The sequence below is a fragment of the Saccopteryx bilineata genome, chromosome 4 (assembly GCF_036850765.1).
Source record: "Saccopteryx bilineata isolate mSacBil1 chromosome 4, mSacBil1_pri_phased_curated, whole genome shotgun sequence".
Taxonomy (NCBI): Eukaryota; Metazoa; Chordata; class Mammalia; order Chiroptera; family Emballonuridae; genus Saccopteryx; species Saccopteryx bilineata.
The window spans coordinates 192,358,554-192,382,683 of NC_089493.1; the positions used below are offsets into that span (position 1 = coordinate 192,358,554).

The following is a 24,130-nucleotide window of genomic DNA, read 5'->3' on the forward strand; positions in this document are numbered from 1 at the left end:
GACCCGGGTTCGATTCCCGGCCAGGGCACACAGGAGAAGCGCCCATTTGCTTCTCCACCCCTCCGCCGCGCTTTCCTCTCTGTCTCTCTCTTCCCCTCCCGCAGCCAAGGCTCCATTGGAGCAAAGATGGCCCGGGCGCTGGGGATGGCTCTGTGGCCTCTGCCCCAGGCGCTAGAGTGGCTCTGGTCGCAACATGGCGACGCCCAGGATGGGCAGAGCATCGCCCCCTGGTGGGCAGAGCGTCACCCCTGGTGGGCGTGCCGGGTGGATCCCGGTCGGGCGCATGCGGGAGTCTGTCTGACTGTCTCTCCCTGTTTCCAGCTTCAGAAAAATGAAAAAGAAAAAGAAAAAAAGAAAAAAAAATAATTAAAAGGTATCATGACCCAAGTGCTAAGGTTCCTTTGAAGAGCATTTTCATAAACTATGTGGTTCTGGAATACAGTCAGGAAACTGAACAATTTACCTCTGATGGGCTCAAACTCAGTGTAAAAACTAAAATTGCCTGACCTGTGGTGGCGCAGTGGATAAAGCGTCGACCTGTAAATGCTGAGGTTGCCGGTTCGAAACCCTGGGCTTGCCTGGTCAAGGCACATATGGGAGTTGATGCTTCCAGCTCCTCCCCCCCGTCTCTCTCTCCTCTCTCTCTCTGTCTCTCTCTCTCTCCTCTCTAAAATGAATAAATAAAAAAATAAAAAAAAAATAATTAAAAATAATTTAAAAAAAACTAAAATTCCACTGCACCATTAGTAAAGTGACACTTTTTTGGGACTTGAAGTACAACAAAGAAAGTAATCTGTCAACGTTTGCATTAGGACTTTTTTCCTCAACTACACTATGTGACTTAAATTTTTTAAAGTTTGCATAAATCAATTAAATTTCATTATTTCACACTGAGTCAATCCACTGTGCTTTTTTTAAATTACTGATTTTAGAAAGACAGAGAAAAGAAGGGAAGGAGAGAAAAGGGAGGAAAGGAGGGAGAAAGGGAGGAAGGGAGGGACAGCATTTATTTGTTGTTCCATTTAGTTTTACAGTCATGGGCAGCTATCTGTATGTGCCCTGACCAGGGGTTAAACTCGCAAGCCTGGCATTGCGGGATGATGCTCTACCAACTGAGCTAACCAGCCAGGGCCCACTGTGCTTTAAGGGTCGAGCTTATTAGACCAAGTACTGGTAGTACACTTTGGATGGCAGTAACACTGTTACGACTACGTCCTAGTTACATTAGAATTCCCTGGTCAACAGAGCATGTTCCGGGTTAGAGGAGCCCCAGCTGCAGGGGCAGGTGATCAGCAGGCTTGGCTGAGGGCACACGACCACAGTTCCAGCCCAGGACCACGGGGCTGGGTCCTCCACCATCTCTCAGCCACGAAGAGGACAGGCGTGGCAAGGAAGCTAACGAAGCCAAGTGCAGTCGCTTTTCTACCAGTCCTTAGCTCTCGTGTATTGTCATCACGTGCCTCCTACCCAAAACGAAGACCAGGAAAAGCCAGAACACCTCTGCTGACCCTTGCTGAGATGGCAGCCACCGATGTGAGCCAGCCAGAGAGAGAGAGAGATCAGGGGAGACTGGCCACAGCAAGGGAGGGGGCAGCCACACTCTCCTCTCTTTCTCCGGAAGTGCCAAATCACAGCACGTGAGGGTTGGAGGGGGATGCGAGGCATATCTGCGAATTGGTCCAATTAACCAGAAGAGATCATTGAAAATGGATCGTCAACAAGTGTCTTAAGAGTGATTTTTTTCACATCAATGGAAAAAAGATAAAAATTATTCAATAAATAGTATTAAGAAAAATGGGGTAGGTAGTTGGAAAAAAGTAAATCTAGGTGGTACTCCATTCCTTTCATCAAAATAAGCTGCATAAAATACATAAGAGGCCCTGGCCGGTTGACTCAGTGGTAGAGCATCGGCCTGGCATGCAGAAGTCCCGGGTTCAATTCCCGGCCAGGGCACACAGGAGAGGTACCCATCTGCTTCTCCACCCTTCCCCCTCTCCTTCCTCTCTTCTCTGTCTCTCTCTTCCCCTGCCACAGCCAAGGCTCCATTGGAGCAAAGTTAGCCTGGACGCTGGGGATGGCTCCATGGCCTCTGCTCTAGGCGCCAGAGTGGCTCTGGTCGCAACAGAGCGACGCCCCAGAGGGGCAGAGCATCGCCCCCTGGTGGGCGTGCCGGGTGGATCCCGGTCGGGTGCATGCGGGAGTCTGTCTGACTGCCTCCTAGTTTCCAGCTTCAGAAAAAAAAAAAAAAGAATGCATAGGAAAATTTTTTATAATCTCATAGTGGGTCAAACTTTTTGAAGTCACAAAACCCCAAAGTCATAAAATACAAGACTGATGGATCTGACTATGGAAAACTTGAAATCTGTACATGGTAAATTACATAAAAGCAAAAAACAAATGGCAACACATGGTAGAAAATGACTAATTTCATTAATATAGAAAGAGTATTTGCAAACTAGGAGGATAAAGACCAAAAGGCACGAGGAAATTGGCAAACATAAAGAGAATTCACAGGGAAAAAGTATCAGTGGACTTTCAAATGCTAAACTTCCCTCAAAGAAAACGCAGTGAACACTAGAGGCCGCAGACTGCCCCTTACCTGGGCCGGGTACAGGGAGTAGGAGCAGCCGTTCTGCTCGAGCATTAAACCGGTACAACCTACCTGGAGGGCAGCTCAGCACCTACTCCCTGAACCTGTATGCTCTGAGCTGGCAACTCTACCTAAGTGCATTCAACAGATGTACAGACAAGAGGTAGCTCCAGAAAAGGACACTCCATGGCAGCACGGGTCACAGCGGCAGCAGACTGAGAGAGCCCCCGTGCCCAGAACGAAGTCCGATGTCCCTGTGGCAGTCCAGTCAGCGGGGTGCTGCCAGCTGGAAAAGGAACGAGGTAGAGCTGGTCTGCTTACACGGACAACCCGAGATGCAGTTTTAAAGAAAAACCAAAGGCGTAGAGTCACGTATGTCTTTACGGGAAAACAGGAGGCAGGTGGTTGGACATACGCATACACACCAGAAGAGGTCTCACCCTGGGATCCCCACACCACCAGCAGACTCTCCAGGAACTTACGGAAATATCCATTATTGGGCCCACTCAGACCTGCGCACTTGGAGCTGCGGGGGGGAAAGAGCCCCACCGTCTCTTCTTTAATAAGCCTTCTAGGCGATTCTGAGGCATGATCAAGTTTGAGAACTGCTGTGCTAGAGTATCTTTTAAGACACACAGAAAACTGTTAACAGATGTTACTCTGGGGAGGAGCAATAGGAGATGAGGAGCTAGAGTGAAAGACCTTTCCCTTTGTTATGTTTGGATTTCCCCCCAGGCATGTGTGTCACCTATTTTAAATTAAAAAGTAACAATTTGTTGTCACTTTGATCCAAAATGGATTAAGAAATGAGTTCAGGGCTTCTGAAAAACTGAATTAGGAGATTCTTAAAAGAAAAAAGCAGCCTAACCAGGAGGTGGCGCAGTGGATAGAGCACTGGCCTGAGGCACTGAGGACCCAGGTTCGAAACCCTGAGGTCACCGGCTTGAATGTGGGCTCATCAGCTTGAGCCCTGGGTCGCTGGCTTCAGCGTGGGATCACAGACATGACTCCATGATCACTGACTTGAAGCCCAAAGTCGCTGGCTTGAGCAAGGGGTCATTGGCTCAGCTGGAGCCCCCAGGCTAAGGCACGTATGAGAAAGCACTCAATGAACAACTAAAGTGCTGCAACTACCAGTTGATGCTTCTCATCTCTCTCCCTTTCTGTTTCTCTCGCTAGAGAAACAGGAAAGAAAACAACAACTAAGATATTTCAGACCAGGATTTCAATGGGGAAGATAAAGCGTATCTATAAGCGACCGTGTATGGTTTGGCATAGCAGAACCTAAGGCTGGTGATAATAAACTTATTTATTCAGCTGAGGTTGTAAAAAGGAAGAAAACCTTTTTAGAGGTTTTATTAGAGTGAGGCAGATCACCCTTACTGTAGAGAGTAATAATAATAATAAAACAAAAAAGGCAGAGACAAGGAGAAAAATTGAACATTTTTTTTTAAAAAAGCACAAAAACCCTACATACTAAAATTATACACATCAAGTATTGGTCCAATCTTATACCAACCTATTTACAATTAAACAGCACCGTGGTTTTCTCACCTAGGTTAGTTAAACATGCCCAGAAAACTGTTATTCAAAGTATATGTTCCTTTAAAATAAACTCTTTTGAGAGCTCAAATCCTCAACAACAAAAAAACATCTACCAACCATAGATTCTTCATGATATCACCAAATCTGCTTAAGAAAATAAGTTGAAACCCTTTTCTTTTCCCAGTTGACAAACTTTAAGAGAAGTTGCTTGCTATTTAATGTGGCAGAAAATTAAAACTCTTTGCTGGGGCATTATACTGAAAGACCTCCACCTCCCTATATAAAAATACTCCTCTGTAATGAATGCTGCTGTATCCTCTTGGATTTAGATTCAATTATTAGCAAACCTAAATTAAATGTAGCCACAATCTTTCAAATTAACTGCATTAAAAAGGGAAGTAAAGCTCTCAGAAACAAGACGTGTTACAATTATAAATATTGTATCTAACAGGATATAGGAGGTTTAATACCATTTTAAACATTGCCTTTAAACTAATTAGCAGTGTTGTTTCGCCTTTAAAATGAATAATGGTGCCTCCCCTCTAGACAGGTGTGGAGGTGTGGTGAGTTCCCGCTGCACACAGCCGGGTACCCCTCCCCTGACTTCCCAGCTCTGGGTTCTCGAGGTGCAGCAATCGTGTGCTAGCCCCCCTCACTAATGGAACCGACCTTGAAAAGGCTCCAGGTTAAATATAATCCTCGGCAGCTTTATTCCAGCCACAGGACTAAAGAATCAGCTTATCTCCCCGGATTTTTCACTCCTCTATCATCCAATCTGCGGGTTCTTAATTTGCCTCTTTGCCAGGAAAGATCAGAGAGAAACACTGTCATCTCCCATCACTAAGGTAACAGCAAACTGGAAAGTACTCAAGTATAAAGCAACGTTTCCTTCACCATTTGGTCTCACTGCTGTTTAAGTGACACCAGTCTATCTTGCACATTAGAAAATTAGGAATTGAAATGCTCTCTGAAAGACAGGCACGATTCTCCCGGGCACAGATGGAACGGGTTTCTGTACACCCTTCCTGCAAACTAGGGGAGAAAAGAGAAGGACTTGATTCCCCAGCAGTGGGAACAGCTCTACTTGATCCCTTGCGTTCCCTGGCCCAGTAGCCATGCATTTGGGGGCACAGTTATCTCTGAAAAGTTCCACGCAGAGTGGGGAGAACAATTAGGTATTATGTAATGGTGGCCTTCTAAGCCTGGCGATGGAAACAGCTTCGTTACAGACATTTCAGGAGACTGGTGCAGCCAGAGAACAAGAGACTTCTCAACCGAGTATCAGTTGAAAATTAGAGGTCTGATTGCACTGACTAAATTATGGCCTCGTGTTCCAGAAGGGGCCGCCGCCAGCATGCTGGAAGGCACCAACATTTCATGTGAATGTAAATAAACAGCTCACCACGCGGGAAGGGAAAGCGATGCTGAAACATAATGTGCCCGTCTTTAACCCTTTATGACTAAATAGGAACTGAGCAACCAGAAGAGAAGCAACCCTCATCTGCTGCTCTTGACAGTTTTCATTTCAAAAAGCTAAAGTTTTATAACTGTAATTGATGATGTCTAGAAATTATATTTTTATAAAAACTCTGTACTCACAAGGTGCTCGGTGCTGTTCTCCATGGATGCAATGTTCTATTTACAGTCCAGACCATTTAAATATAGCCGTTACCTAGTCGCTGGGAGTTCTAAAATAAATGGTTATCTATTTCTTAACTGCCCCGCAAATTAGAAACTGTTCATTACATGAGTCTCAAGGGCTAGCTCTTTGTGTTTTATTAATTAATTATTTTTGTTGGTCTCCATCACAGATGGAATTTCGCACTGGTAATTCCTCAGAACTAAATCCATTATACGGAATTCAGAGCAGTGAAAATACATTTCACGCCATAGAGTAGGAAACAACAATAAAAAGGGGCGGGGGAGGGAGGGAGCTGGGGACCAGCCTAGAGGACCAGCTCAGTTCTCAACGGGCGTCGGGCTCTGCAGAGGCTGGCTCATTATGACCTGCACAACATAGTCCTTGGGGATCTTCAGCTCCTCCAGCTTCATCTTGTCGGTGAGAGGCCTGCCGGAGAAGAACCAGCGCTGGCTGCCGGGCTCCACCCCCTCGGCGGCGTGCAGCCGCCTCTTCATGTGATACACGGAGTCCGTGCTGCGCACCGCCAGCCGCAGGTCTTTGCCGGTGGACAGGCGCAGGCGGAGCTGACATTCGTACCCGGAGTTGGGAGGCGGCTCCGGAATGTCCAGAGTCTCTATGTCGCTCTTCTCCTCTATCATGTTGATGGGGGGCGCCAGGCAGTAGACCGGAAGCTGGTATCTGTTCCCCAGCTCGTCGTAGCACTCCGTAAGCGCGCCTGCGGAAGAAGACGGAAGAGTTACAACGAACGCATGTTTGTTTACACCTTACAAAATGCTCGAGCATCTCCGGCTAGCTTGCCACTGTAGAGAAAAATATTAAAGTAAGGTCAGTCACTGTCAACTGATGATGTGTATGAAGGGAGAATGACTGATTAGAATCCAGGACCTTGTTAAAATAATTGCCTGACCATGGCAATGGAAAGAGATGGGCTCTGGGGCAGTCTCTGGAAAGTGGCAGGTTACATGACGGAAAGTGAAAAGGAAAGAAGAATTTAGGGTTACAAGATTCTTCGCTTCATTTTTCAACTGTGTCAGGTTCAGTGAGATACTTCAGTTGAATTATCTGCAGGTAACTGAAAAGGTATCATATTGGAAAAAGGGTGAAGGCAGTTTTTAGAATAATAATTTTAAATGTACAGGTTTAAACAAAGGCAAACACTTAAATAGTGCTTAGTACTATCTCTATGTGATATGATGGCTGTCAAACTTACTTTAGTAATCACTTCACACTATATGTAAGTCAAACCATTATGCTGCACACATTAAATTTACAGTAATGTAAGTCAATTATAGTTTAATATAACTGGGAAAAAAGAGTGCTTACTAGTTCTAGCTCTGTCTAAGCACTCACAATAGGCTTTATGGCAATTATACTCATTTTATAAATGGGTACACTGAAGCAGAAAGTAACCTGTCCAGGATCACAGGTAGTAAGTAACAGAGTGAAATAATGCGATTCCTGAAGAAGTAAATGCGTAACACAAGAATAAGACTACAGGCTCTGGTGTCTGGGTTAGTGATATGGTTAACGGGAAGGAGAAAACAAGCTTGGGCGGAAAAAAAGCAGAGGACAAATACAAGAGGGACGAAAAACCAAAAGTACATGACAAGTAGCAAGAAATCAATAGTCCAACAACATCTTTGCCAGTGATGTTAACCACAGGTCAAGAAAGGAACCAGATAATTAGGCAAAAGAAAATGGTTATTGATAGAAGCTTCAGTGCTGTGAGGCCACCACATGTAGTGACAAAATAGACATATTAATGTCACTGTCTTATCTATGGTATTTGTGAGGAATGTGGGGAAAAAAATAGGGTGTATTTAAAAGATGGATAGTTTTGCTTTAAAAACACCCCAGCATGTTTAAACACAAAAGGGAAGGAACCACTCTAACAGTTCATAACGTAGGGACTTTCCTACCTTTCCAAAATCACTTCCATCTGTTTGCATTTGCAATTCGTAAAAGGTTTTAATCACCCCCATGGCCACGGAGGGTGTGGGTCATTTAGCAAGTCTTCGTCAGTTCTGCAGGAGTTCTAGCCAAGCGTCCTCTGTGGAAGGACACGCTCGTATCCTTTTTCCTTCTTGCAAACCCACCGCAGCCCTGAGCCCTGGCCGAGACAGATGGCCGCCAGGATAAAGGGCTGCCAGGGCCTCGCCTCCCCGGGTCAGGAAGCCCTGAGAGCTCCCCTCGGCAGGAAGAAAGCTGCCAGGACTCCACCTTCTGTTCGGGTTTCAGACTCAATTTCCCGAAGATGCTTGCTGGACTGGCTCAGATGTTCTTTTCCTTGGTCAACTGTTTTTCTATAGCTGTTTCTAATTAGGCTTCAAAATACTTCACAAAAGTATAAAGATAAAACTTGATCACATGCCAAGTAATAAAAATAGATGTATAATACTAAATGCCGGAAAGTCTAACAACTTTTTCTCAGGCAGTCTTTCAGGTTAAAAAGAAACCTGTCTTTGTAAGCGCTTGGCGGCCTCCCGCCTCATCCCTCGGGGCTCACTCCTGTAAGACTGCAGCTCACTCTTACAATTTTTACCACTTCAGACTTGCCTGACTACATAAGTGAAATTTGTAAAACTTAAAAAATCAATTTTTGCACAGCAAAGTTTCTGAGGACATGAAAATGTTCTCTTTATGGTAGTGACGGGTTCACAGTACACTTAGGTGCTGTTGCACACACCTGAATACAGTTGAGACACGTGCCATTTAGAATACACTGCAATCTGCTAAGGAAAGCTGCCCTCCCCAAGGCAACTAAGCAGGCGACGGCCTAAAACGGCGAAACTTTGGTCACATGGGGGTTTCTTCCAAAGCCTGTGGAAATATAATCTTTATTCCTGACTTCTCTTTTCTAACTGATCCAGAAGGCACAAATTTTACTTTTCAACAAATGTGACTTCCTCTGGCAAAGGAAGGTTCACACACAGAGTGGGATACAGCTGAAAAGGGCAAAACACTGAAACGACAGAAAGAATGTAAGAGAAGGAAGGGTGGTTAGACCTAGGATGGAGGCAGCCCACTGCGCAGTCCGGTGGAGGGACAGACACGGGAGAACACTGAGTCTGACGGAAAGAGCAGTGGCTCTGGAGGGGGTCACTGAAATTGTCTGAGAGAGAGAGAGGGGGGGGGGGAGAGGGAGAGAGGGAGAGAGAGAGAGAGAGAGAGAGGGGAAGGGAGAGAGAGGGAAGCATCAACTCACAGTTGCAGCACCTTAGTTGTTCATTGATTGTTTCTCATATGTGCCTTGACCAGGGGGCGCAAGGCGAGCCAGTGACCTTGCGCTTCAAGCCAGTGACCCTGGAATCATGTTGATGGTGCTACGCTGAAGCTGGCAACCCCAGGGTTTCGAACCTGAGTCCTCAGCGTCCCAGGTCAATGCTCTATCCACTGTGCCACCACTGGTCAGGCCGACCACACCTAAATTTTAATTTAGATCATAATTTTTGACAAATTGGTCTGTTTCTTCAAGGATTATAGTATCTACCTCACAAAGTTGGTCTAAGGATTAAATAATAAAACACATAAAAATTGCTTGGTGTATCAAACAAACAGAGAAAACAGTAACGTTGCCTCCTTTAAATCTCAGAATTAGGCTTATGGGAGAGAGCTCACCAATAATATCACAGGATCAAAGTTTCATGAAGTGCGAGCCCACTGCTTTCGGCTTCTTGGGGATCCCTATAAAGCTGAATCACAATGCCAAAGGGGTCATCAGTCACCCTTCATCCTAATGTAATGAGCAGTCTTTCAAGACTGAGAAATTGTAGGCTCTTCCATGCAAACACTTTGCTGGGAATTACATCAAGCTTAGATCTGATAGTCAGACTATAAGAGAAGCAGGTTTAGCTACCTCATCCCACCAAAACAGCTAGGAAGGCTGGCACTTAGAAGCACCAAATCCATCACTTCTAGCAAGCACAGGTGAAAAGTGCTTTAGCTCTATGTATTGCTCAAGTTGTAGATGGGTTAGCACATGAGTAAGAGCTTGTGTAACACTTTGCTGCATTTCTAGGGGAACACTGAGTTGTTTTTTATTATTATTCATTTTGGGGGGGTGGAGAGAGAGAGAGAGAGAGAGAGAGAGAGAGAGAGAGAGAGAAAGATAGGGGGTAAGAGCAGGAAGCATCAACTCCCATATGTGCCTTGACCAGGCAAGCCCAGGGTTTCGAACCAGCGACCTAAGTTCCAGGTAGACATTTGATCCACTGCGCCACCACAGGTCAGGCCGGGGAATGCTGAGTTTCCATTCCAGCTCTTCATTAGGGACAGAGGAAAAGGCCATAAGCACTTGGATAGCACATTTAATTCAAGGTGACTTGGCTCTGTAGAAGTAGACGTTGGCAGAGCGTCTTCGGTGGGAACACGTCAGAACCCTGCTTTCCCTCCGCCCCCACCACCCAGGACAGCAAAGGAAGGAGGTCGTCTACAGAGGTAAGCCCGCTGACTCAGGGACAAGCTCCCCCCTCAGCTATCTGAGGGGCTCTGTTGCTCTAATGAAAAGGGTGAAGGCAGCAGAGAAGTGGGTATTGACATTTTGTAACTCCCAGTCATTGCTGTCTTCTTGAGGACAGAGCGAGGGGAAGGATGGAACAACATGATCACTCAGCCATCAGATCCTTGACTAAGGCTCTGTTCCATTTCTAAACACCACAGTCTGGTGAAATCCTCTCTCCTGTTTATGTGCAGTATCTTCATACTTTCATTCTAAGCTTGACATTCATGAATTAACTAATTAAGCTTAGTAAATAACAAATTCTTATAGAGATCTTTAAGGAAACCAGGATTCATGGTCTCCTTCCTAATGGGCCTCTGACACTTGAGGGAAAGAGAAACAAGGCCAACACATACACGTTTCCTGACTCTCCGTGTCTTAGAGAATCCATTTGTTTCTCTTTAGTATTTTTTTTTTAAGGGAGACAGAGAGAGGAAAAGATAGGGACAAACAGGAAGGGAGAGAGATGAGAAGCATCAATTCTTCGTTGATGCATTTTAGTTGTTCATTGATTACTTTCTCATATGTGCCTTGACCGGGGGTCTCCAGCTGAGCAAGTGACCCCTTACTCAAGCCAGTGACCTTAGGCTCAAAGCCAGCAACCTTGGGCTTCAAGCCAGCAACCATGAGGGCATGTCTATGATCTCACACTCAAGCCAGTAACCCTGCAACTCAAGCTGGTGAGCCCGTGCTCAAGCAGGAAAGCTTGGGGTTTCAAACCTGGGTCCTTTGAGTTCCAGGCCAATGCTCTATCCACTGCACCACCGCCTGGTCGGCAGTATTTTTTTTTTTTTTTTTTTTTGATTTTAGAGAGAAAGGGAGAGAAAGACAGTAACATCAATCTGTTCCCACAGGTACCCTGACCAGGGACCAAACTGGCAACTTCTATGCTTCAGGACGAAGTTCTAACCAACCGAGGTATCCAGCCAGGACTCTGTTTTGTTTTAACAGAAGCCTATCATTGTAAAGTACACTTGACCCTTAAACAGTATGGGGGTTAAGGGTGCTGCCCCCCACACAATCTAAAATCCATATTTAACTTTTGACTTCCCCAAAACTTTACTAATAGCCTACTGTTGACCAGAAGCCTTACCCATAACACAAACAGTAGGTTAACAAATATTTTTTATGTTATAGATATTATATATTATATTCTTACAATAAAATAGAAAAATCATAAGAGGAAGAGACCATACATTTAAGGTACTTATTGAAAATATCTGCATATAAGTGGACCTGAGTAGTTCAAACCCATGTTATTCAGGGTCAACAGTATTCTATATAGTGCAGGAAGGACCTCAAATGTTAGATATGAAACTAACTTTGAAGATTACTTGTGTAGTCACTTTATAGAAAACAGATGAAACAAGGTGACCATGTCCTCAAGCTGCCTTAGTTACTGTTGGATTCAGGACTTGAGTTCAGAATCCTCATTCCATGATATTATCTTGAAAAAACTGACAAAACCTCTCTGTGCTTTAGTTTTATCAGCTGTTTCAAAGAGGATTATTGTAAGTGATGATTACAAGCTTGAGAAATAGCAATTAAAAAACATGAGTTACTAGTCTTCTATTCTTTTTTTTTTTTTTTTTTTTGTATTTTTCTGAAGCTGGAAACGGGGAGAGACAGACAGACTCCCGCATGCGCCCGGGATCCACCTGGCACGCCTACCAGGGGCAACGCTCTGCCCACCAGGGGGCGATGCTCTGCCCCTCTGGGGCGTCGCTCTGCCGCGACCAGAGTCACTCTAGCGCCTGGGGCAGAGGCCAAGGAGCCATCCCCAGCGCCCGGGCCATCTTTGCTCCAATGGAGCCTTGGCTGTGGGAGGGGAAGAGAGAGACAGAGAGGAAGGAGGGGGTGGGGGTGGAGAAGCAAATGGGTGCTTCTCCTATGTGCCCTGGCCGGGAGTCGAACCCGGGTCCCCCGCATGCCAGGCCGACGCTCTACCGCTGAGCCAACCGGCCAGGGCCTAGTCTTCTATTCTTGATTCTCAGTCCAAGTGTTCTTTCATCATGACGGCTCCGATACACGCTCTAGTTATGCTTTTTATAAGTCTCTTAATCTTAAAAATCTTAAATTGCATAATACATAATTTAATTTATTCACATTTGATATTCTGAGATAAGACCAGGAAAAAGGGGAGACTCCTATCCTACCTACATTTTGAAAGTGATTTAAAATGAGTAGTTTTTAAGAATTACCTTTTTCTACCTCCCATACCTCTCAGCATGAAAAGGGACAAAAGAGGCCCTGGCCGGTTGGCTCAGCGGTAGAGCGTCGGCCTAGTGTGCGGAGGACCCGGGTTCGATTCCCGGCCAGGGCACACAGGAGAAGCGCCCATTTGCTTCTCCACCCCTCCGCCGCGCTTTCCTCTCTGTCTCTCTCTTCCCCTCCCACAGCCAAGGCTCCATTGGAGCAAAGATGGCCCGGGCGCTAGGGATGGCTCTGTGGCCTCTGCCTCAGGCCCTAGAGTGGCTCTGGTCGCAACATGGCGACGCCCAGGATGGGCAGAGCATCGCCCCCTGGTGGGCGTGCCAGGTGGATCCCGGTCAGGCGCATGCAGGAGTCTGACTGTCTCTCCCTGTTTCCAGCTTCAGAAAAATGAAAAAAAAAAAAAAAAGATTAGAAAAGGGACAAAAGAAACAAGTCTTGAAAAGCTCAAATGAAGAACTGGCCAGGTTCAGCCACAAGGAGTAAGAAGGCTGGAGTTAAGTGTTTGAGCAACGGGAGCAGCTCCTCCCCTACAGAGGAAGGGCAAGAGGAGAGCTTTCGCATTTGAATCACAGAGAGCTGGAAAATACTAATTGTAGATGCTAATGAAATAAAAACAAGCTTTCTAGAAAATTAGAAAGAAAAGGGAGTAGACAACTTTAAAAATCCTTTTTAATCTTCTATATAATATAGACAGACCAAGTAAACCTATCTCCAGCTAAAAGATATACAAACAGGCAGAGAAATGCTCCTTTTTAGCTATAATAAAAAAAAAAAAGGGAGGGAGGGAAGGAGGATAATGCACAGCAAGCAAAATAAACGCTTCCCACTCGGATTCTGGCATCAGGCACAAGCTGCCTGTCCCCCTTTGTCCTTGAGGCCCGCCTACCATGTGGCAGCGTGATGTTCGCACCGTCGATGATCGCCTGGGCCAGTTCATGATCATTGCTCTCAAAAGCGTGCGCCGCCGCCTTCAAGGCATCCCAGATCTCTTTCCGGCCCTCAAACGCCGGCGCGGTGTCCCAGAACTCGTCCCTCTTGCTGCGCAGCTGTCCGTCTGTCATGGGGTAATCGCTCTTCCATTTGGGTTTCTCCTTCTTCAAAGGCTGGTTGCGACCTAAAGCAACTGAGAAAAAAATAAAAGGCTGACATCAAAACCAAAATTTACAAAAGATGTATTAAGAATTATCTGGTCATTACTCTGATTCTTTCATCCAAATTATAGCTAGAAGTTTGCCTACCAGCTAATTCTTGCATTTGGAAATTCCCCTAAAGAGCAAACGGAGAGACGTTTGCCTCTATCCAAAACTTTCAACGACACGTCAGCACCTCCTTCCCCCTCGGTATGCCTTCTCCAAAGGAGGATGTTCACAATTATCCGGAAATAAATAAGGAAATAAATGAATAAATATCCAGCCCCTGGCCAATGTCACAGGTTCAATCCCTGGTCAGGACCCATACTGAGAAGCAGCCAATGAGTGCATAACTAAATAGCACAACTAAGTGGAACAGTGAGTTGATGCTCTCCTCTCTCTCTCCTCTGCCCGTCTCTCCTTCCCTCCCAAATCTTACAAATCAATGGGGGAAAATTACGCTGAAAAATATAATTGTTTCACCAAACAATGACAGGATTTAAAAAGTCAAAGAGTGCCATAAAGAGAGATGCTTTGAGAAGTGTGATACTAGGAAGAAACAAATGGCAACAAGCAGGTTGAACCTCAGGACCCCGAACCCGGGAAGCCTGCGAGCAGGAGCGCTGAGAAACCCCAAGGAGGGAAAAGACCGCTTTGCGGGGCCCAGAGGAACAACTCGGCCACCAGCTGCACGAGGAAACTGACAGCAGGAGTGCTTTCTCTAACCCCCCTCTGGGCCTCAGTCAGGAGCTGTGACTGCCCTGCCCTGACCCTCACACAGGAGCTCCTTTAGAACGGGGTGCGAAAGGGGACAGGCAGTGCTCTACTCTCTGCAGGAGCCACGACTGGAACAGGTGACCTTTGAGACCTGACCAACGGAGAAGCGCCAAGCACAGAACTACAACACCTACTCTAGTTTCAACCCCAGAGAAGAAGGAAAAGAGGACAAGAGTCCACTGCTGTTTCACCCCAGGGGACTGTTACATAGAAGTTCTAGAATGAGTCTGAAGCAGCTTCTCTGCACCCAGACACTTGGTGGCACCTAATCACTGCTCTCATATTGACACAGCCACTCTTCCCTCACACAGTGCCAGACAGGAAACAGATGAGCGATGGAAGAAGAGGTAAAAAGACTGAAGCCCAATAAAGTGCTGGGTGAGAGTGGGTGGGACATAAATGACAGAACAGGTGGGAAGGAGAGGGTGTGCATCAATATTCAATGTTCTATATTTAATTGTAGGAAGAACACTAATTTTTTAAAAATTACTCCCAAAATGGTTCTAAAGAATCCATGAAGTTAACCACTCCCTCCGTGGCCAAGGGCTACATGAAATTTGGGCTATTCATTAGAAAAATAAAAAAAAAATGACTCCAGCTCCTGGGCAATCTCTACATCCTACACCAGACGGTGTTCCCAGATGACAGGACCAACTGATGCTGCAAGGTGTATCCGGTTCAACACTCGGATTGAACCCCACCTCTGACCTGGTCTAGCCACTTGACTTCCAGGCTGTACACATCCGGTTTCCTCCTCTCACCTTCGCGTGACACACCATGCCACACCCGCCGGTTTTCCCTTAAAACACTCAATACTTCGACTCACTGTACTTTTTGGCCCTCTAACTTGTCCCAGTGAAATACAAGCCAGTGGAGTTCTAAAGGAGGTAGATATACAGCAGACTAGGAGAACTACTCGGTAGCGGGTTTAATTCAAAAGTGAGAAATACACAATCTACTAATGACTTCACAGCACCTTCCAAATAATACAGATAAATGCAGGCAGAGCATTACTCTCCAAAAGGTATTCTGAATGTATCAGTTAATCAGAATCCACCCCCTACCAATTCCACCAAAAAGGTAAAATGAAAGGTAAATTTTATCTTCTGCTACATTAACCTTTAGATGAGTCAAAAATCATTTAGGGAATATATTACATCGAGCATTAATTTACTGAGCAGGGAATGAACAACAGGACATGATGGGTAGACACCTGAGTGGTCCCAGAGAACTGTCTAGCCTCCTAGGTATTACACGTACTGGAGAGATAACTTGGTATAATTCTGTCATGGTGAGAATCACAAGGCAACGGCCAAAATAGCAGCAAAACCTGCACAACCTGGTACTTAAACCAGAGAAACTGAAAGAGGCCCTCTAGCAGAGGGACCCACCAGGAAAATCACCTCATAGTAAGGTAGACAATACTTTGGAAAAAGCAAAAGCACCTTCCTTACAAATATGAGGTAGCTTTACTTCGTATTCCTGCACCTGTAGAGGCATAAGAACAAAGTCTCATAAAAAGGACTGATGATACATTATGCTGCCAAAGGATAATGATCATTCCACATCCACTGTCCAATCTATATGCTGTCAAAAGTTCCAAAAGTAATTACTTTGTGCAAAAGTAAGGCAAAAACAAATGTTTGTGACAGAAAGTAAACTTGCTTTTATCTGTCCGGGTCTTCATTATTTTTCTCTAGACCACAAACACAGGTAATACAGAGTATTTGACTATCGCATTGCCATTATAAAAGTACTTAAAGAATTGTTCTATGATTGTCATGCACTTCCTGTGCATTTATCAGAGTACATTTTTCTAGGAATTCGCTCACTAAATCTTGCGCTTGGATTTTAGCTGGTATCACAACCTGGTTTCTGAAAATAGTTGGACAAAGAAACCAGCCTGGGAGCTAAGTAGCTATGTTTGCACCGTCAACCATTATCAATTATGCAGATATGAAATATGTATACCCGATTAGATTATATTTTATGCTCTGAAACTTTCAGATGTATCTATTTCACACACCTTCTGACTCCTGTACTAACAGACATGCTCAGTATCATTCACATGTCTGGCAATAAGTACTAATGCTCTAACAATGAACGGGAAACAGCTCTTAATTCCCAAATTTGTTTCTAAATCTTTAAATTGTAGAGACAAGCAACCATAATTAGTTTCAGTCCATGATTTAACATATAAGAAACAAAAGATTAAAAAATTTGATTTTTAAAAAGCAATCTAAGTTACTTCAGAAAACATCTTATTTTTACACAGGGACAGAGAGAGTCAGAGAGAGATGAGAAGCATCAATCATCAGTTTTTCATTGAGACACCTTAGTTGTTCATTGATTGCTTTCTCATATGTGCCTTGACTGTGGGGCTACAGCAGACCGAATGACCCCTTGCTCGAGCCAGCGACCTTGGGTCCAAGCAGGTGAGTTTTTTTTTTTGCTCAAGCTAGATGAGCCTGTGCTCAAGCTGGTGACCTCGGGGTCTCGAACCTGGGTCCTCTGCATTCCAGTCCGATGCTCTATCTACTGCGCCACCGCCTCGTCAGGCAGAAAACACCTTTTTTTTTGCCCTGTTCAGATAGCTCAGTTGGTTAGATCATTACAAAGCACAGACGTTGCTGGTTCAATCTCTGGTAAGGGCATATACAGTAACAGATCAATGTTCCTGTCTCTCTCGTTCTCTCCCTTCCTCTTTCTAAAATCAATAAAATAAACATTTAAAAAACAAATCACAACTTTTTCCTATCAAGCAACATTAACTTTTTTTTTTTTTTAAGGTGAGAGGAAGAGAGATAGTGAGGCAGGCTCCCACATGCGCCCTGACCAGGATCTACATGGAAACCCCATCTAGGGCCAATGATCAAGCACTGAGCTATCTTTAGCACCTGAGGCTGATGCACTTAGACCAACCAAGCTATCCTCAGTGTCTGGGGCCACACTCGAATCAATCGAGTCATTGGCTGCAGGAGGGGAAGAGGGAGAGAAGGGGGAGAAGGAGAGGGGGAGAAGCAGATGTCACTTCTGTGTGCCCTGACTGGGAATCAAACCCGGAAAATCCATTCCCCAGGCCGATGCTCTATACACTGAGCCACCAGCCAGGGCAACTAACTTTCAAAATGTTGCCAAAAACATCCCTTCTCAGAAGCCTCTTAATCACATTCATCTACTCCCATCTTCCCTTATGACCTTTCAACATTTCTTCGTACTGTGACAAATAAGTAGCTTTAACATGGAAAAAAAACAAGAAAGTCTTGCTTCTCAGATCTAAATAGCAATATAGTCTTAAATATTTTTACTCCACAATTATATGCATTTTGCAAAAAACTAGTTTTAACATTTTCTTGAATAAAAATAATGATTTCCAAAGTGAAATATGTTTATCAGCATTTTCCTATTTTTGGACCATCTTCGAAGACCCTGATTTAATAAATGGACTCTTCAGATGAAGAAACAAGAGGCCACAATGTATGGATATGGTAAATTTCAAGATATGACTCAAAAAATAATAGCTTCAACAGACTGAAAACTGGAGGCAGTTTCCCTAAAACAACAGCCCACGGGGAGGAGGGGGAGGCGGTATGTGTGTTAATATTTAAAGAGAGGACCCTCAAAGGACAAAATGTTGTTTCAAGGCCTTGGCTGGTTGGCTCAGTGGTAGAGCGTCGGCCTGGCGTGCAGGAGTCCCGGGTTCGATTCCCAACCAGGGCACACAGGAGAAGCGCCCATCTGCTTCTCCGTCCCTCCTCCTCTCCTTCCTCTCTGTCTCTCTCTTCCCCTCTCGCAGCCGAGGCTCCACTGGAGCAAAGTTGGCCTGGGCGCTGAGGATGGCTCTGTGGCCTCTGCCTCAGGCGTTAGAATGGTTCTGGTGGCAAAAGAGCGACGCCCCGGATGGGCAGAGCATCGCCCCCTGGTGGGCATGCCAGGTGGATCCCGGTCAGGTGCATGCAGGAGTCTGTCTGACTGCCTCCCCATTTCCAACTTTAGAAAAATACAAATAAATAAATAAATAAATAAAAATGTTGTTTCAAAGAATTCTGAACACTGTAAAGGAGTAAGGACTATGCTGTAAAAACAGTCCTATATGAAAAAATGAGTCTTAAGATCATGAAAATGAAAGGGAAATTTTCCTGTCACTCAAGTTAAGAATAGATCCTAAAAAACCATCCCATAACAGATTGTGCTAGCCTAAAAGGGTGCTTGTAAAATATTTTCTTCTCATGTAAATTTAGAATGCACTATATATGCATACATACATAATACATACATTCCTGCTATCTAAAGCAATGAACTGCCAAAATAAAAATGGGAGTAAGGAACTAAAATGCCTAAATTAAGAGCATTAACCTGCCAACAGGTGGTATTATACCCATATCTTCTGTACTGTCTGAGGTTTAAAGGTGGAGGAGCCCTTAGATACGAGCCAGCCTCACTGCTGTATGGAAAGGAGCAACACCTACCAAGGATAGACAACTTGCTCAAGATGAAAAGGAGTAGAACACTGACCCTACCACTAGATGCAAAGTCCAGGGTCCTCTTTCCCGTAGAGCACTCCACGTCTTACCCTTTCCTGGACTGAGAAATGTGTTTTCATTTACATACCCAATCAATCACAAAGGGTCCCTCATAATAAAGCATGTGTTGAGTTTTTCTAGTAGCACTGGTCCATCTTTCCTCAGCTTCATTATAACCAATGGAATATCTGACTGGACAAAGGAAAAGTCAAGCAAGCAGCACCAGTTCCTTAACCCCATCAAATCTATAAGAGAAATAAATATGGTATCAGGATATAAAATGTAATGCAACACCTATATCAGGAAACATATATCGAACTCCTGAAAGTTGCAAAAGTTAGACTTAAATAAAATGAAGACATCTCGCCTGATCAGTGGGTGGTACAGTGGTTAGAGCATCAGACTGGGATGCAGTGGATCCAGGTTGGAAATCCCAAGGTCGCCGACTTGAATGTGGGCTCATCCGGCTTGAGCCCAAGGTCTCAGGCTTAAGCAAGGGCTCACTCACTCTGCTGTGGCACCCCCATCCCCACCCCCGGTCAAGGCACATTTGAGAAAGCAATCAATGAACTAAGGTGCCGCAACGAAGAATTGATGTTTCTCATCTCTCTACCTTCCTGTCTGTCTGTTCCTGTCTGTCCCTTTCCCTCTGTCTCTCTAGCTTAAAAAAAAAAAAAAAAGACATCTCTTGTACTTGGACTTTAACATTATAAAAATGTCAATTCTTCTCATGTTAATATCTACATTTAACAATTTCAATGAAAATAATTTTTTAAATACTTTCTGAAGCTAGATGAATTGATTCTAAAATACATACAGGCCCTGGCCGGTTGGCTCAGTGGTAGAGCGTCGGCCTGGCGTGCAGAAGTCCCGGGTTCGATTCCCGGCCAGGGCACACAGGAGAAGCGCCCATCTGCTTCTCCATCCCTCCCCCTCTCCTTCCTCTCTCTCTCTTCCCCTCCTGCAGCCGAGGCTCCACTGGAGCAGAGATGGCCCGGGCGCTGGGGATGGCTCCTTGGCCTCTGCCCCAGGTGCTAGAGTGGCTCTGGTCGCAACAGAGCGATGCCCCGGAGGGGCAGAGCATCGCCCCCTGGTGGGCGTGCTGGGTGGATCCCGGTCGGTCGGGCGCATGCGGGAGTCTGTCTGACTGTCTCTCCCCGTTTCCAGCTTCGGAAAAATACAAAAAAAAAAAAAAAAGAACAACGAAGGTGCCGCAACAAAGAATTGATACTTCTCATCTCTCTCCCTTCCTGTCTTTCTGCCTCTCTCTCTAACAAAAACAAACAAAAAACTACCACTCTTCTACAAACCTGTAAAAGTGATTAAGGTAGGATCATCAATAGATAAACTTAGCCTCCTAGTGTGCTGCAATATGAAGTATACAAAACAAACACAAAGCATTGTTACCCAAAATATTTTAACTTGAATCTACTTAAACTTGTAAACCTTCTTGTTTATAGAAAATACAAAGAATAAAGGAAAGAATTTAAACATCTTCAGACAGTGCCAAATATTATACCCCAGAGGGCAAAACTATCCCCAGTTGAGAATTACTATACTAAATGAGACAGAACATGAACTTTGAAACATGGTAGAGAAAAAAGTTATAAAAGACATTTTGGGACAACTGGATAAATCTGAATAAGGCTAGATAATAAACATCATTAAATTAAAAGTTTTAAAACAGAAAAAAGACCGGTGACCCTCTGATAGACAATCCCTTGGATACAGATTTGTGTTTGGGACAGCGATTACGGTATGAGCCTTGGACCCCACTTGGCCTCCCAAAGAACCAACACACTTACGGTTAAGGGTGCTGTTTGTGTCTGGAGAGAACTAGACTCTTGACTGAAAACTCTTCAGAAATGTTCCTGTGAGCATTTAGAAGACCTCATAGGGACGACCCTACCACTCTGATTGTCATATCATTGATAAAGGGTAGCTGTTTGCCACAAAATGTTGCTTTTCTCAGAAAAAGTAATAATCAACAAAGAATGCTTACTATTACTATGGTCTAGCCCAGGCCTGGTCAACATACGGCTCGCGGGTTGGATCTGGCCCGCATAATGAGTTTATGCAGCCTGCGATTAAATTTTTAATATTCTCCGCTACTTTAAAATCTCAGCTACTCAGAAGCGGAAGCATCTTTGATTATTGGAAATCGAGATATGTAAGAAGATAGTGATACGCGGAAAAGAATTCTGCGTGTGACTAATCTAGGGTTAACTTCCAATGATTGGTCGAATGGATTCGTGATACTTCTTTATTTTTTAAAAAAATTCCATTATAAAGATTTACTACTTTTGTACTCGTCTGTATTCGATATGAACTGTTTGACGTTTAGCGGTGATGTGAAACCCTCATTCTTTTAGGCGGAGTTTGCCAGTACGCATCCAAGGTCAACAATTCGTTATTTTTGTGGTCAAGTGTGCTGAATCAAGTGGCATTGTAGCATAGACAATAGCTGCAGTTGATAACTGAAAACGTGTCCAGGCTGTTTGTAAAACGAAATAATTGTTTTATTTGCGATATAACCCCTTCAAGCTCATTATATTAATTAAATATTGTTTTGATTGATTGTGATACAGTTTGGATATTTATACAGTATGTAATTATATTTTTATTAAAATATTTATTAAAATAATATTGTATATTAAAATTTTTTTACTCACATTTATTCATAAACAAATTACATAATAAAATTTTGTTTACTTAAACGAATCATTTTTGTATTTAACACTTTTTAATTTTAATATTTCATCTGGCCCGTGAAAAAAGTTTTCTTTCTAATCTGGCCCGGGGGCAAAAACTGTTGGCCATGCCTGGTCTACCCACTATACAGAGGGCTATCTATATAGTGTCCCACTGAATCCACTCAACTCCATCGTAAAATGAGGAAACTTAAAAAATTTTTTTTCATTTATTTATTTAGAGAGACAGGGAGAGAGACTGAGAGAGAAAGATCCATCTGTTCCTGTATGTACCCTGACAGAGACTGAATCCACCACCTTTGCATTCAGGACAATGATCCAATCAATGGGCCCATCTGCCAGGGGAGGAAACAAACTTAAAAAGGTCAAGTACCTCCTGGGGAAGAGGGTAAGGGAGATGACAATAATATCTATTTGATAGGATACAAAATTTAATGAGGTAATGCTTATCACACAATTAGATCAGTGCCTAACATATAAAAAACAATACATAAATGTCTGTTAAATGCATAAAAATAAAAATGCTCTAAAATTAAGATTTTTTTAAAATCTCCCAAAGATCAGACAGCTAAATAATATAGCTGGAATTCAAATCCAGACTGACTAACTCCAAAGTTCATATTCTTAGCCACTAGAACTAGAGTACCTCATGGCTTTAAGAGTTACCAGAATAGCCTGACCAGGTGGTGGTGCAGAGGATAGAGTGTCGGACCCAAGTTCGAGGCCCCAAGGTCGCCAGCTTGAGCGCAGGCTCATTTGGTTTGAGCAAGGCTCACCAGCTTGGGCCCAAGGTCACTGGCTTGAGCAAGGGGTCACTCGGTCTGCTGTAGTCCCCCAGTCAAGGCACATATGAGAAAACAATCAATGAACAACTAAGGTGCAGCAACGAAAAATTGAAGCTTCTCATTTCTCTCTCTTCCTGTCTGTCTGTATCTGTCCCTCTGTCTCTGTCACAAAAAATAAATAAATAAAGCCAAAAAAAGGTTACCAGAATAGCCTGAGGAGTGGTGGCGCAGTGGATAGAGCATCATCCTGGGACACTGAAGTCCCAGGTTCGAACCAAGGTCGCCGGCTTGAGTGCGCGGGATCAGACACGATCCCATGGCTGCTGGCTCGGCTGGAGCCCCCAGTCAAGGCTCATGAGAAGCAATCAAGGAACAACTAAAGTGCCACAGCTATCACTTGATGTTTCTCATTTCTCTCCCTTCTTGTCTATTCTCTCCCTCGTTCTCAAAAAATAAATAAAAATTACTAGACTTTTCAACATAGTCCCAGACTTTCACCTACCCTCCCAAAGCAAAACTGTATGATCACTCCACCTGTAAGGTCTTGGGGTCCCATGGGGTTTCAAAGGCGTGACCCAGTGCTTAGCATGGCATACATGTCGGCATTGATCCTAAGTGCTGAAACAACATGACTTTCCAGCACATACCAACCACAGAAATCATGCTGGTTGGTCCCAACCCTGCCAAGGGCAGGAATGCCACTGGCAGTCCGTAAGTTTCTCTATTCAAGGGGGTCTCCTTTTTCAATCTGAAAAGCCTCCTTTGCTTGAGAAATTCTCATATTTAAGAGCCTGGCAAAAATGTGAGTAAACACATTTTACTTGAAATTTTGTTCATCTGCCACGTGCTTCTCCTTAATAGGTTTCCAAAAGCAGTCAAAGCCCTATGTTTTAAGAACAGGTAAGGCCCTGGCCAGGCAGCTCAACTGGTTAGAGCATCATCCCAGTATCTTCTTTAACCTCCCTCAATGTTTCACCTGAAAACTTACTTTCCTCCCTCTCTGATAACTTCCCACACATAAGACTTTCAGATTCATCCTTGTCCCAAATTTAAAAACCTATCTTTAACAATGAAATTAAGCTCTGTCCCTATTTACCATCCATTTATTAAAATTACGGGGCCTGCCCCGTGGTGGCACAGTGGATGAAGCGTTGACCTGGGATGCTGAGGTCCCAGTTTGAAACCCCAGGCTTCCCAGTCAAGGCACATGCAGGAAGCAACTACTACTACTTCCTGCTTTTCTTCCCTCTTTCTCTCTTATCTCTCTCCTCTCTCTAAAAATCAATTTAAAAAAACCCAAAAAGCAATTACAGAAGGCCCTGGCCTGATAGCTTGGTTGGTTAGAGCACTGTGCCAATACACAGCGTGCGGGTTTGATCTCCGGTCAGGGCACATACAGGACCAGATCAATGTTTTGTCTCTTTCTCCCCCCTGCTCTCTCTCAGAAATCAATAAATTCATTCAAATTTTTAAATAAAAATAAAATAAAATGCTTAAAGAGCTTGCTCTCTCTCCCAGGAGCATGCGGGGACCCTTCCCTTCTCCCTCCCCTTCCCCCACAGGCATGCATCTCCTAAACTCTAAGCCAGGCGTCCCCAAACCTCGGCCTCCTGAGGCCATTTATCCAGCCTCCTCCCGCCCCGACCCCCCCCCCCCCCCGGAAGAGGCACCTCTTTCATTAGTGGTCAGTGAGAGGAGCACTTGTATGTGGCGGC

At 44.4% G+C, this 24,130-nt stretch overlaps 1 protein-coding gene across 3 annotated transcripts in view; it reads right to left on the bottom strand.

Annotated features, from left to right (window-relative positions):
• Positions 1 to 3,929: 3,929 nt before the first annotated feature.
• Positions 3,930 to 24,130, bottom strand: part of UBTD2 (ubiquitin domain containing 2) — a 35,211-nt gene continuing 15,010 nt past the window's right edge. For 2 of the 3 annotated variants that reach the window (XM_066273285.1, XM_066273283.1), the window contains exons 2-3: positions 13,376 to 13,612; positions 3,930 to 6,492 (exon numbers count right to left, since the gene is read on the bottom strand). In XM_066273285.1, coding sequence (XP_066129382.1) covers positions 6,095 to 6,492; positions 13,376 to 13,550 — 573 coding nt within the window. In that variant the 5' untranslated portion in view covers positions 13,551 to 13,612 and the 3' untranslated portion in view covers positions 3,930 to 6,094. Of the gene's footprint in view, positions 6,493 to 13,375; positions 13,613 to 19,007; positions 19,134 to 24,130 lie in introns of those variants that run through there. The other variant, XM_066273284.1, reaches the window with a different exon arrangement.